The sequence below is a fragment of the Aquarana catesbeiana genome, linkage group LG02 (assembly GCF_042186555.1).
Source record: "Aquarana catesbeiana isolate 2022-GZ linkage group LG02, ASM4218655v1, whole genome shotgun sequence".
In the NCBI taxonomy this organism is placed as follows: Eukaryota; Metazoa; Chordata; class Amphibia; order Anura; family Ranidae; genus Aquarana; species Aquarana catesbeiana.
The window spans coordinates 83,798,036-83,812,909 of record NC_133325.1 but is presented as its reverse complement, the minus strand read 5'-3'; the positions used below and the strand labels follow the sequence as shown (position 1 = coordinate 83,812,909).

Genomic DNA, 14,874 nt, shown 5'->3' with positions numbered 1-14,874 from the left:
ACAGGGCATTAGATGAGGGTACTATTCAGATATTTTGACAGCTGGTGCCACTGGCTGTCAGAATACAATAGCTTCAGGGGGAGATTTGTCCATTTGCGCTGTTTAGCACAGGCTGAACAAAGAAAATTTCTAATAGTGTATGGCCAGCTATAAGGTGTAGCTTGATTAATATGACCCAGAAAGTTTGCTTGTTTTACCTTAATGTGGTTTTTGTTCAGCAAAACTCTGCAAGCTTCGCAAATAAACTTCTGGGTTGAAATTATTTTATCTTAACTTTTTGGCAACTTCTTTCGCTCTCTGTCTTGGACACAGAAGGGAGCCAACAATGGATGGAGTTAAGAATTTCTGGCCTTCAGATTATCAGGATCAGCATTTGATATTCCCAGAGCAGCAGATAACTGGCAACTTAGCAATTTTAAGCAGTGGGTCGCCTGGGGCACTATTGCTACCCATGGAAGAAAAATAGAAGTGCTGGGCAGGTAGTCTGTGTTCTCTGTATGAATTTCAAAGCATGGTTCTCATTTGTGACTGGTATGTACCTTTAAGCTTCACCTGTGCATCCTGATTTTTCTTCTAGCCTATGTGACGGTTTTCATAAATAACCCCTGTGTGATGAACAAGAAATAACCAAGTACCTTTGGAGGGCTTTCAGATCCTGGGTACTCCCGCTGATCCAGTGTCTTCCACCTCTGCATTAATTCTGTCACTATTGGAGTATTAAAATCCACCAGCTGGAATCCTGTAACATTGGCTCCGCCATGCATAAACCTGTCAAGCGAAATGTCCTTGATTCCCTAAAAAGAAATATTCAGAGCTACATAAATTTTTTGTCCGCTTCCATTGCCAATACCTTGTAGTGACAGGCAACTGCTAAAAGATTAGAAGGTACATGTCATCTGACAAGGAGCTAAGTGCTAGAAAGACAGTAAGCAGAAAGAACAGCAGCGCATTTTATATTTTGTGGATTTGTGAAGTTTCTCATTTATTTTTAATGTGCTGCAATGTCAGAAGTCTGACTGAAAGCCACAGGACTGTGACATCAAATTTACAGAACACTTGTATTAAATAAACTGGGCCTAATTAAAGCAGATCTTTACTGAAAAATAAAAGTTACGCTTCTCATAATCTTTCTCCTTCAGCCTGTGACTAATTTGCAGTTCTTTTTTTTTTTTTTTTTGGTGGGGAGAACCTGTTTTGTGATGATGCCTGCTCCTACTTTCAGTATGGCAGCAAGGAAGATTCAAAGCCCTTAGGATGTGTGGAGGATGGCGCTGGACTTCATGGGCTGGTAAGTACAGTGCCTTGCAAAAGTATTCACTCCCCTTCATGTTTTGTTGCCTCACAACCTGGAATTAACATGGATTGTTTGAGGATTTGCATAATTTAATTTACAGAACATGCCCACAACATTGAAGATGTTTTTTTTTTATTGTGAAGCAAACAACAAATAGCACAAAATAACAGAAAAAGTCAAAGTGCGTAACTATTCACCCTCTAAAGTCAATATTTTGTAGAGCCACCTTTTGCGGCCATCACAGCTCCAAGTCGCTTTGGATAAGTCTCTATGAGCTTGCCACATCTTACCACTGGGATTTTTGCCCATTCCTCCTTGCAAAACTGCTCCAGCTCCTTCAAATTGGATGGTTTGCACTTGTGAACGGCAATCTTTAAGTCTGACCACAGATTTTCTATTGGATTGAGGTCTGGGCTTCGACTAGGCTATTCCAACACATTTACATGTTTCCCCTTAAACCACTCAAGTGTTGCTTTAGCAGTGTGTTTGGGGTCATTGTCCTGCTGAAAGGTGAACCTCCGTCCTAGCCTCAAATCACACACAGAGTGCTACAGGTTTTGTTCAAGAACATCCCTGTGTTTAGCACCATCGATCTTTCCCTCAACTCTGACCAGTTTCCCAGTCCCGACTGCTGAAAAACATCCCCACAGCATGATGCTGCCACCACCATGTTTTACTGTGGGGATGGTGTTCTTTGGGTGATGTGATGTGTTGGGTTTGCGCCAGACATAGAGTTTTCTTTGATGGGCAAAAAGTTCAATTTTAGTATCATCAGACCAAAGCACCTTCCTCCATACATTTTGGGAGTCTCCCACATGCCTTTTCGTAAACTCAAAATGTGCCGTTTTGTTTTTTGCTGAAAGTAATGGCTTTCTTCTGGCCACTCTGTCATAAAGCCCAACTCTATGGAGCGTTTTTGTCGTCCTATGTACAGATACTCCAGTCTCTGCTGTGCAACTCTGCAGCTCCTCCAGGGTTACCTTAGGTCTCTGTGCTGCCTCTCTGATTAATGCCCTCCGTGAGTTTTGGTGTGCGGCCGTCTCTTGGCAGGTTTGCTGTTGTGCCATTTTCTTGCCATTTGGTTATGATAGATTTGATGGTGCTCCTAGGGATCATTAAAGATTTGGATATTTATTTATAACCTAACCCTGACTTGTACTTCTCAACAACATTGTCCCTTACTTGTTTAGAGAGTTCCTTGGTCTTCATGGCAGAGTGTGGTTAGTGGTCCCTCTTGCTTAGGTGTTGCAGCCTCTGGGGCCTTTCAAAAAGGTGTGTATATGTAATGACAGATCATGTGACACTTAGATTGCACACAGATGGACATCATTTCACTAATTATGTGACTTCTGAAGGTAAATGGTTGCACCAGAGCTTTTTATGGGCTTCATAACAAAGGGGGTGAATACATACGAGCATGCCAATTATCAGTTTTTTATTTCTGAAAAATATTTTGAATGTGTATATTTTTCTAAGTTTACTTCACCAACTTAGACTATTGTGTTCTGATCAATCACATATAATTCAGATTAAAAAAACATTGAACTAAAGGCTGTAATGTAACAAAATAGGTAAAAAACCAAGGGGGTGAATACTTTTGCAAGGCACTGTATCTGCTTCTTAAAAGTCAGCAGCTGCAGTATTTGTAATTGCCAGCTTTTAAATTTCACATGTCGGAGTGAAGTTCCTCTTTAACAAACGAACAACAGCAGGGAAGTATCGTTCAGGTACACTTGCACTGTGGCTTTCATGAGGCTTTCATGAGGAATTCACACAACAATCCCTGCCACTCTCTTGCTGATCGTCCACTGATGTTCAATATATACAGTTTTGTTCTTGTTTGCTGTGTGCGTTGGACATCCAAACAATGCTGCTTTTGTGCCTTCCGATCTGACAAAGTGCACTAAGTAATGAAATGCACGTGCCAACAAAAGCAGCGAGTTTTAAAAAATCGTACATCATGCTATCAGAGCAAAATGTATGTATAGGTATTTAATATTGGAGACCTGAGTAACATCTGCATGTGCAGCCTTCGATACTCCTAGAACAGTGTGTGCTATGTATTTTATCTTTTCACTTTATTCTAGTGATATCAGTATTTACTTCATGCAGTTTTGTTTCTTTATTAGATGCACTCTATAACAGCTAAGAGCAGTCAAGTATACCAAAATACAATCAAGAAAGATCACATTTCTATTTCAGGTATGCCGCTGCTTACTGTAGCTGGCTTATATTCAGATACAAGAGTATACACTAGGGCAAACATTCTGTAGTAAATAGTGATAATAAATTCAGCATATGTACATTATAGCCTGCGTGTGTCAACACGCATCACAGGCATATACTGTGAGATACAATTTGTCTGTCCGCATACAATAATTACACCAAAAAAGTAGTAAAATAAAACCCTTTGCAAAAAACTGTATTTTTGTACTTACCTGTAAAATTGCTTTCTTGGAGTACATCATGCGACACAAAGCAAGCTAAAAGTCATGACTACCCGGGTTATGCACTACCTACAGGTGATTGGGCACTGGCAAAAAAAGACAGGCAGTTCTCCCCTAAACTCCTCCCATACAAGAAGTACCTCAGTTTTGTAGCAAGCAATGAACCACTACAAAGTGGGGAGGAATCTCGGTGTTCTGTGATGTACTCCAAGAAACTGATTTTACAGGCAAGTACAAAAATCCAGTTTTCTTTATCGTACATCACGGGACACAGAGCCAGCTATAAATCATGACTACCTAGGATGTCCCAATGCAATGTCCATGAAGGCACAGCCACCACTGAAAGGACAAAAAGAATCTATACAGTCTACGATCTATACAGCCTACAAAAACACTGCAACCAAATGCAGTATTCTCAGCAGCTCTTACATCTGGTAAAAGGCCAAGCTGCAGCCTTATAGATGATGGCTGGTTCAAGAGGCACCAACACTCCTGGTAGAATGTACTGTCACCGGAAACGGTGGAGTCTTTCTTTTCCAACTAAAGGGCTTGAGAAGTAAGCTGATGAAACCAACAAGAATTGCTGGCTTGGAAATGGCCTGGCCCTTCCCTGGTCCTTAGGAAGGACCAAAAAAGCGAAATACTCAAATACATCTTGACAGCCCGAACCACCTGCAATGAGTGAAGGGCCTGGTTTCCCAGCGACTGGGCCTGGGAAAAATAGAAGATAAAACAACAATGTGGTTCAGATGGAAAGAAGAAGCACCTTCAGCAAGACTGATGGCTGAGGTTAACTGCTTCAATACCGGGCCAAAAAATCCCCATAGGCGACGCTTGAAATTTTTTTACTGGTTACATGTTTTGAGTTACAGAGGAGGTCTAGGGCCAAAATTATTGCTCTCGCTCCAACTTTCGCGGCGATTCCTCACATGTATGGTTTGAACACCGTTTTCATATGTGGGCGGGGCTTACGTATGCGTTCGCTTCTGCGTGCGAGCACACGGGGACAGCGGCGCTTTAAAAAAAATGTTTTTTTTTTTATTGTTAATTATATTTTATTTTTTTATTTTGACACTTTTTTGAAAAAAAAAAAAAAATGTAAACATCCCTTGTAATAGCAATATGACATGTCAGGTGCTCTTAACAGTGAGATATGGGGTCAATAAGACCCCATATCTCACCACTAGGCTGGGAAGCCTGAAATAAAAAAAAAAAAAAAAACCCAGCCGAAGCGGCGCCGTTTTTTTGAATGGAGAGGCCGGGCGTGACGTCATAACATCGCGCCCGGCCTCCGACGATCATAGAGACTCCGGGGACCATCTGGTCCGCCGGAAATCTCTATGATCTACATCCGGAACGGCCGCTATGATCGTTCCTATGGTGTAGAGATTCGCCGGCTGAAACCGGCAATATCTGAATGATGTCTGTAACTACAGGCATCATTCAGATATACCCGCTCAAAGCCCAGGACGTCATATGACGTCCGTGGTATTGAAGTGGTTAAAGAATCCCCTGGACCCAGTGGAGCACCTGAAAATGACTCCTTGCATGAAAGAGCCACTAATTCTGACCTTCTTTTTGGCAAAGTAATAGCCAACAAATTGGGGTCCCACTGAAAAAAGGTGCCATATGCGTGATCCCGTGAACAAAAAATTTGCCCTAAGGCAGGGGTATCCAAACTTTTTTCAAAGAGGGCCAGATTTAAAAAAACATGTAAACATGCGTGAGGGCTGACCATTTTGCCTGACATTCTTTGAACCAATAAAATTAAATTAAAATTAAAAAAAAATTAAATGCAAATTAACTAATACACTGTCCAATAAGAACTCTCTTGCATTTTTTGGCTGTGTGTGGTGAAAAGTCTAAGGATGTTATATGCCATATTTATCAGCATATAACACGCACCTTCAATTTAAGAGAGAAGTTTCAGAGAAGACTTAAATGTTAAATAACGAACTGTGAAGCAAAATAAGGGTCGGTTCCCATCAATGCTGCCTAATCAGTGCCCATCTGCAGTCTCACCATTGCCATGAATGCAGCCTCACCATTGCCATGAATGCAGCTTCACAAGTGCCATGAATGCAGCCTCACCATTGCCATGAATGCAGCCTCACCATTGCCATCAGAGCAGCCTGATCAATGCCCATTTGCAGCCTCGGAGGGGACAGGGAGGGGGCGGGGCGAGTGCCAACAGATTACATACAGGAGAATCTCCTGTTTACTTGGCAGCCTCTTTAATACAAAGTCCCGCCTCCTATGATAGACAGAACAGTTGTCCAATGCAATGCCAGCGCAGGAGACTGGACTTCCTATTACAGAGGCCGATGAGTAAACAGGAGATTCTCCTGTATGTAATCTGACGGCACTCGTCCGGCCCCCTCTCTGTCTCCTCCAAGGCTGCCAGAACGATAAACACAGTACATATCTTTTGTGGCCGCTCGTGGATTTGTTTGGGGCCACAAAAGATATACATATCCAAATTACCAATGGGGCCGCATTAAATCGGAACGTGGGCCGCAATTGGCCAGACTTTGGACATGACTGCCCTAAAGAATAAGAAGTGATCAGTCTTAGAAATAGGACTGCCAAGGCCAAAAACTGCCTCTTGATCATATTTAAGGACAGATTTGTATCCACTCCAACTGGAGAAAACCAAAAATCTGTCGCCCAAAAAATTTGTGAGGATTAGCTTTCTAGCCTCACGCCATGCCACATATGAATTCCTGGACCTGTGGTAAATCTTCCCTGAAGCAGCCTACCTAGCTCTAAAAGGCATGGGGCTGACTGCATCAGGCACTCCCCCATCCTTCAACTCTCTGGCTTCAACAGCCCTGCTGTACAAGCCAGCGAACTTATGGAAGGGTGGAACACTATAATATCATGTTCCCCTGGGGCAAGCTGGTGTGATGAAAAACCCCAAAGTTCTTTCACCCAGATCCTGCGAATGCAGATATGGAAGAACTGCAAAGGAGAGAGCAGACCTATGTCAGAGATAACTGGTTCCACTACAAACACCTAAAGATCCCTGGATCTGGCAACACATCTATCCAGTCACTCAATGAACTGGATGTCAACAATTCATGTCCGACGTGATCCAGTATCGAAAAAAAGACCTGAATATCTCAAGAGGGAGAGGCCACTCCTGCAGCGCCAATTGTTGACAGCTGACAATTGCTGACAGAGCATAGACATGGCATTCTGTCCAAGCAAACCATGGACAGCACGGGGACATGGAGTGCCGTCCCAGACAGGATGAGGGCCACCCTCCCCCCCAGACTAGGGAGCGCCCTGCAAGGGCCTCCACCAACCTCCTTAGCACTCCATCTTCCACCCGACTGCCCCTGCTGGCATGATTCATGTCTATTTATAAGGTGAGTCTGCCCCCTGCCAGACCATTTGTTTGGGGTTGACGGAGGCCCTCAGAAATATGCATGGCAGCCCCTCCAAGCTTCCACCCACTACATCTGAAAGGTTCTCCAAAGTTCCAGAAACAGGGGGAGGCACCAGAAGAGCCGTCAGATGAGTCATCCAGCCTCCCTGAGTCACAACCCTTACCCAGATTTAGCCCAGGCCTGGCTCCCAGCCAAGCCAATTTACCTACACTAACAACTAAACTATATACAACTAGCACACTAGCTAGAGAGTGCTACATTTATGTGCATGTTCACTTCTTGGTACAGTGAGCCATTGTTGCTCCCTGATGGTCTTGTCCTGGGCTGGACTGGGACAAAAATTTGGCCCTGGACTTCATCCAGAGTGTGCGGTCTACGGGCTTGGCGCACGGTCTACAGGCCGGGCGCGTGGTCTATAGGTCGGGGTCGCTGTCTATTTTGTAAAAATCATTCCTGGTCTAAAAATCAAGACAGCTAATATTTATGTATGTGATCAATGTCTGTAAAGTATTCAGATAAAGAGATTGTTATTGATTGGCATCATATTCAGCTCATGTAGACCACTGATAAATACAGAATTGGCATTGTATCATTAGATAGCAGGCCAGCAAGCTTGTCCACAAATTAAATAGTATTCATGTAGATGTGTCTATATCAGTCTGTATGAGGCCAGCTTAGCTGGAGTAGTTTAAATTGTTTTTTTTTTTAAAGTGACTCCATAGCTCTCACCAGTTCTTCCCTCTGACCTCCACTTATAAAGCTGGCCATACACTAGTTGAATTTTTAAAAACATTTTAATTTAAAGAATGTTTGTTTGATTTCCTAATTGTTAATGGGTTTAAGTCGGTTTGTTTCCAACTGCAGTGTAGGAAAATTTGAAGGAGCAGCATGGGAATTTATTCTCAAGTTAAACAATTTCTAACAATGAATGTGTTTTTTCTTAGGGAAAGTCCATTCACTCCAAAATCGAATGTTAAAAGCAAATGTTTCTGGGAGTACATTCAAACAGCATTTATCATGTCATCAAATGTATTGATAAGAATTTTCGTACAAAAGCATGAACTTTAGTTTCAAAAATGACTAATGTATGGCCAACATTATGAGAAACAGGGGTGATGTGGAGTCCGGCGGGAGAAATCAGAACTTTGGGGGTTTCAGGAGAATGACACTCTTGGAAGTATTGGTTTACCAGTGCAATTCAAGGGGATGAGTTCACCGCACTGAAGTAGAGTTTAGTGGTCCAGGCAGCAGGAACATTGCTACAGCCTCATTGGCTAGAATTTCAGAAATCGATATTGCTGCACAGCCATTGGCTGCCTTTCAGCAATGCAGGGGCACTGAGGCTGAGCCGAGTGGCGCACTATGAAGTGAGGCGATGGGCAGTGCAGATGACAAGTCTCTCCCATACCGACTGGACAAACCCACGCCGGCCAACCCCGATGGCCACCCATGCACCCCCCCTTTCACTGGTCATTAGCCATTCTACTTTATTTCTCCTATAGGCAGTACAGACAGTGGTGTATTTTGGTTTTGTGCTGCCCTAGGCAAGACTAAAATCGGGCACCCCCCATATAAATTTTCCCCACCCCTTCCTGCTTAATATCCACCCCTTCATCTATGGTTCGAGGGCGCGGTCTATGGGCTGGGTGCGCGGTCTATGGACTGGGGGCGCAGTCTATGGGTCGGGTACGTGGTCTATGGGCCGGTGGTCCTATAAACAAAAAATCATCATCCAGTGCACCACACTATCCAAAGCTAATTGACAACAAAGCACCCAGTGAAGGAAGGTGGAAAATGCGCAGGACAAAGAGCATAATTGTGATGATGTTGATATCTGCAGTTTTTAAACACAACACCTGTTTTGCTCTGGGATGTGTATATTCTATCTCTTCTGCACAAGATTAAAAAAAAAGACATAGTAAACCAATATGCAGAAAACATGTCAACCTAGTGCCCCATCTAATGGCTGTAAATAGTACATATGAAACAAATTTCTTAGGTTTTTGTCTGATGGCATGATCAATCCTGGTCATAGGACTCCTGAATTTTTGACAAACCCCAGTGGAAAGCCTTCCTGTATTGTGAACTACCCTTGCAGCATAAGTATACAAATTCTGAAAGTCCCCAGCATAGGAATACTCAGTTATATAAGATATCCTTCTGTGAGAGAACTTGATCATGGCATTTGGTCTTCTGTGTTCAAATTAACTTTGGCAGTAGGGTTCCTGATGTAGTGTGGTAAAACCCAGTCTGTTTGCAGACCCCTGCAGGGGTTGCTCAGCTTATTGCCAGAGCCCAGCAGTTGCTAACTCAAATATCACAGTCTTGCATCAGAGTCAGTGCTTTTGGAAAAAAAAGTTTTTGCAAGGGGACAAATTTATTTTAAAATGGCATAAAACTCCAGGTAAACATATCTGCTGTCTTTCTAATGTAAAATGTAAGTGTAGTCCATTTTTTTTAATCTAACAGGTTTTAATCCTACCGAACCCAAAAACCAAGTCAGCACCCCCCAAAAAAACTAAAAAAATACATATATCAATCTAACATTGGGATATAACATTTTCACAATGCATTTCAAAAACAAAATACATAAAAAAAAAAAAATCTCACAGTAAGAAACCAAACAAATTATGTAGAACAAAAGACTCCTAATAGGTGAGATATTTCCAGAAAGGGCAATCCAGCTTGAAAAAACTGTATCCCGTAAAAGAGAAGTATGGGAATATATATTTTTTATAAAGCATACTTACCTGGGTGGATGCAGCATCAGTCCGATGCTGCATCTGTCCCCCACCGGCTCTAACACTGAGAACCGAGCAATCAAACACCGCTGATCGCTCGTTTTTCACAGCTCCCTGAGCTGAGAGCTGCTGACTGTCAAGCACCTCTCTCTGCTCTGCCCCCCGCGCTGGGCTATGGAGGGGGCGGGAGGGGCCGGCTCAGCCTCTCAGAGGCTTGCTGAGAGTCTGAGCCAAGTGCTGGTCCAGGCATGTGAGTGGAACCCATCTTCATTGTCGCGATCTTGCCCGCGCCTGGACTGGCTCTGTGACATCAACCGACAGCGGGCTTCTGCCCACTGTCTGCTGAAAACAGGTCACAGGAGTGCAGAACAAACTGTACTCCTGTGATCCACAGGAGAAGTACAGCCAAACAAGCTTTGGCTGTACTTCTCCTTTAAATTATTACATTTCATCACAATGTAACAAATATTACAAATAACTCAATAGACATTTAAAATGTATGTTATCTGTAATATTTGTAACATTGTTATGAATTTTAATAATTAAAGGGATACATTTTGTCTTGTAAATTGGATTGTGCTTTCTGGGAATATCTCACCCATTAGGGGCCATTTGTTCTAAATAACTAAAAAAAAATGTTTGGCCCTAGATACACTATAAGAAATCAAGAAAAAGTGATCAGCTTGTTCAAAAGAATAAAGTTATAGTTCATTCAAATTTTAAGGTAAGTAGGTAGTAAATTCTATTGCGGCCAGTTGGCTGCCTTTTGCTAATTTATTTTCCCTCTGCATATCCAGTTCTACATTTGCTAACGTCATAGCTTTATACATGCAATGAAAAAACAGCCCTCCTATGAAATGGTTCAAGTTACTAAAACATACGATTCTCATGCAATCTTTATATTCTTATGATTTAGTGTAACTGCTTTAAATAAAGATTGTATGTTTGGCTGCAACAGTTAATGTGATTTATTATAAATCTGCAAAGCAAAACATGCCATAAGGGCATTGGAATTTTATTGACGCTTGCAACTGGGCCTCTAAGCAGTTCAAGGATTTTTGCTGGATAGTGCCAACGCTCTAAATTACCTATAGAAATGTATTTGTTTTTCCTCGGTTAGAGGATGACATTCAGTGGTAAAAATTGTGAAAATGGCATTAAGCAGCTCGGAAAGCCCACACATATGTAGGTTGAGAGAAAAAGCACTTAAGGTGACAAGGACAAGACGGTGTTTATGATGGCAAAGCAAAACCTCCTGATGCAGCTCAGGAGTCTCAGACAATCTGTATGTAAGACCTTTAGGTGAACAGAAGGATCACCTCCAGGCCTTTAATATAGAATAGATGCTGACTGTAGAACTGAAACAAGTTAGAGATGAACTAAGAAAGAGAAAAAGAAGAGAACAATACAAAACCTTACAAAATCACGACTTAAAGTGGAGTTCTACCCACTTTTACAACTCTTCAGCATCCCTCACTAAACTGTGCACTGTAAACGAATTGGATATTTTTTAATTTTTTTTTCTCAGCACCTACTGTATATCTACTATATTAATTTTTCACTTCCTCCTCCCTGGCCGTGGCCCATCGCATCATTTCCTGTTTGCAATGCCTTCTGGGAAGGGGAGGCAACTTCCTCTGACACTGCTGTTGCTATGGAAACCTGTCCTGAAACCTATTACACTGTTTGTGCTGCACTGAGCATGTGCGAGATCTGCAAGGATGAGATCCAGGAAGAAATACAGTCTGGCTTCAGATGCCCACACTTAAGATGGCCACGGCCTGCTGTAAGTTTATAAAATAACAAGCTACTGCTATAAACTAACAAAACAGACCTTAGTTTACAGACTAACTTTACTAGAATACATGAAGCTTGTGTATTATTGTGTATTATATACTGTAATCAGTGCCCTGATTACAGTATAGCCCCAGCAGTGCCCATCAGCGACACAAATCAGTGCCCATCAGTGACACCAATCAGTGTCCATCAGTGACACAAATCAGTGTCCATTAGTGATGCCAGTCAGTGCTGCCTTTCAGTGCCCATTAGTGCCTGCTCATCAGTGCTGCCCATCAGTGCCACCCATCAGTGCCGCCTATCCATGCCACCTATCATTAACCCCCAGTGCTGCCTATCAGTGCCCATCAGTGCCACCTATCGGTGCCCATCAGTGCCACCTATCAGGGCCCATCAGTGTGGCATATTAGTGCCACCTCATCAATGGCCTTCAGTGCCGCCTCATTAGTGCAGCCTATCAGTGCCCATCAGTGCTGCCTCATCAGCACACATCAGTGAAGGAGAAAAAATACTTATTTACAAAATTTACTGACAGAACCTAAGAAAAAACTTTTATTTTTTCAACATTTTCAGTCTTTTTTCATTTTTTTTGTAAAAAATATCAAACCCAACAGTGATTAAATACCACCAAAAGAAATCTCTATTTGTGAGAAAATAATTATAAAAATTTAATCTGGGTACAGTGTTGCATGACCGCACAATTGTTATTCAAAGTGTGACAGAGCTGAAAGCTGACAATTGGCCTAGGCAGGAAGGGGGTGAACGTGCCCAGTGGGCAAGTGGTTAAATACTGCAATAGTGAACAAATTTAAAATTCCACTCAATTTAGCTTAAAGTATATGACTATTCAAAACTTTTTATTTCTGTTTTTTTTTTGTGGAGTAAGGAAGGGTAATAGTCTTTTGCTATTTTTGATTTATTTCCATTCACTTCTTCTCCCAAAGACACAACAATCTCTACAAAGATAGAGAAATTCCACTTTTTCGACAACTGTCACCAGAATAGGTGTCCCCTTAGAAGATTTGCCCTTGCCACTTGTTCTGGTGACCACTCTGGATCTCTGATCACCTTCTGTTTTGGTGACAGTGGGCACTTTCATTGTTTTGGAATGGGTTGTCCAACAAGCTCATGTAGGTACGATGTGGTCAGGTGGTTAAATTTATTGTATTTGCAGTATGTTGGAGAAATAGGAAGAGATAGCCCAGCTGCCGCACACCTCGCCTGGATGGAGTGGTTAGCAAGTAAGCCTCAGCTCGATTTATCCAAGCCATGCCCCCAACATGTTTCATCCCTGGGGCTTAATAATGGATTCCATGACCTCCATGATTAAGCCCTGAGGCCGGGGCAAAACATGTTGGGGGCATGGCTTGAATGAATCGAGCTGAGGCTGCGCTTACTTGCTAACCACTCAGGCCAGGCAAGGTGTGCGGCAGCCAGGCTATCTCTTCCTATTTCTACAGCGTGCTTTGGGTCAGGATAATCTTTTCCCTAGCCTGCACCCTCACTAGTCAGCGGCATCCAATTCATCAAACCCTGTTAGCCTGAGCGGGGGCCACTAAGCATTAATTTGCAATATGTGTTGGCAAGCCTGGAAAACCATTTACTCCCATGAACACTGTTAACAGACCCACCGTGTGACTTTTGTAACACAACACTTGGGGACGATTGTCTGTTGGTACGCAACTGTAACAAGTGCAACTTCTAGGAAGTGAAGGGTCCTTGGTCCATGCCTATCCACTAAGACTCACAAGCTCTTCTGAAGTCTACAGAGCTTCCTAGTCCCTTTTCTGGGTCTAACGCTCAATGAAGCATCCTTCAATGATATCGCTTTGGCCACAGCTCTATCCACCAAAGGAGGAGCTTCCTCCTCAGAAAATAGGCATAACATTTCATGTGCTATACCGTTTAGTTGGCTCCTCTTTCCTGGCTGCTACAGATTATCAAGCTCACATCACTCATGTGTGTCATCTGCTTCTCATCAGTTCACACTAAACTCTAAATTAAGAACAAGAATAACTTGGTTCTCACACTTTGAAACTGTTAAAAACATTTAACTTGATATAACTTTGTCATCAACTCTTTACTATTTAACAGGCAAGCAGACAGCTTCAAGGTAGCTTCACAATTAGCATCAAATCATACAAAGATGTACAAGGGGAGCCCCCAGCACTCAATAGACAGGCCCACATTGAAAGCTAACAGGGGGCTGACACAAGTAGCTTAGCCACAACAATGTCCCACTGTCATTGCTACACCAAGGGTGGGGGGAAATCTCCTATACACACAGTAGAGTTTTCATCGTTCTGCCATTCATTCCAAAATAATGAATTTAGAGTGATGGTGCTCTTTTAAAAACAGACATGTCTAAAAGGCAGAATAAGTATCTTAATTTATTACATCTAGATAAAGCAAAGAAAATGATATTTTACTTGAAAACACTGGATCTGCAATTCTAATTATTCTACATATTTGCCTCTCCACATAATTAGTCTCAGATTCTGAAATAAAGCAATCAAGGTCTCAACAAAAAATGAAACACTCTAAAAATAACCAGACCTATTATTCTGACAGATCAGCTTTATCTTTTCTGCACTTCACACTTATTTAGAAAAGTGAGCATTTGGAATGCAAAGCATTTGCATTAACACGAGGGATGGATCATTTTTATTAGTAATAGCCCACCACACTAGCATAAAGCCGAATTCTGAATGTCGTTGTCCGTTTTATTAAACTGCTGCCTGACTGAAGGTCAAAAGTGAGACAGAGAGGGTAAATGTTTTTAAGAGACTGTTATCATAAAATAAATTCTCGCTGAGATTAATCATGTCATCATTTTATAGACCTAGCAGAAGGAAAGTAGAAAGATGAAAACAGTCCACAAAAACAAAACTAGCGTATTAAAGCATTATGCCACTTTTCAAAAAATCTAAAATGATTATTATTGTTGTATGTGTCTCTGAAGTTAAAGACAGCAAAAAAAAAAAAAAATAGGAACTACTTTATGGGGGCTTTAATATAGTAAACACAAGAAAACAGGCTCTTCTGCTATTTCAAGAGGTAAGTACTTTGCAGGCAGCTTGAAAAGACTATATACAGTCCAACTGTCAAGTATATTTTCTGCCGGCTGTGCTCTGCCAATCTTGTCAACAGCCCAAATCGCCAAATGAACGAGAGTGAGACCACCACCAAAGTATTCCAATGGG

General features: G+C 42.1%; 1 protein-coding gene across 8 annotated transcripts in view; it reads right to left on the bottom strand.

The window, feature by feature from the left end:
* Window positions 1-14,874, bottom strand: part of GRIA4 (glutamate ionotropic receptor AMPA type subunit 4) — a 485,393-nt gene that overhangs the window by 129,575 nt on the left and 340,944 nt on the right. For all 8 annotated transcript variants that reach the window (XR_012241473.1, XM_073613116.1, XM_073613115.1 and 5 more), the window contains exon 6: window positions 636-794. Coding sequence is in view for 7 of the 8 variants with exons in the window: in XM_073613116.1 (XP_073469217.1) it covers window positions 636-794 (159 nt within the window). In the remaining variant the exon portion in view is untranslated. The remainder of the gene's footprint in view (window positions 1-635; window positions 795-14,874) is intronic.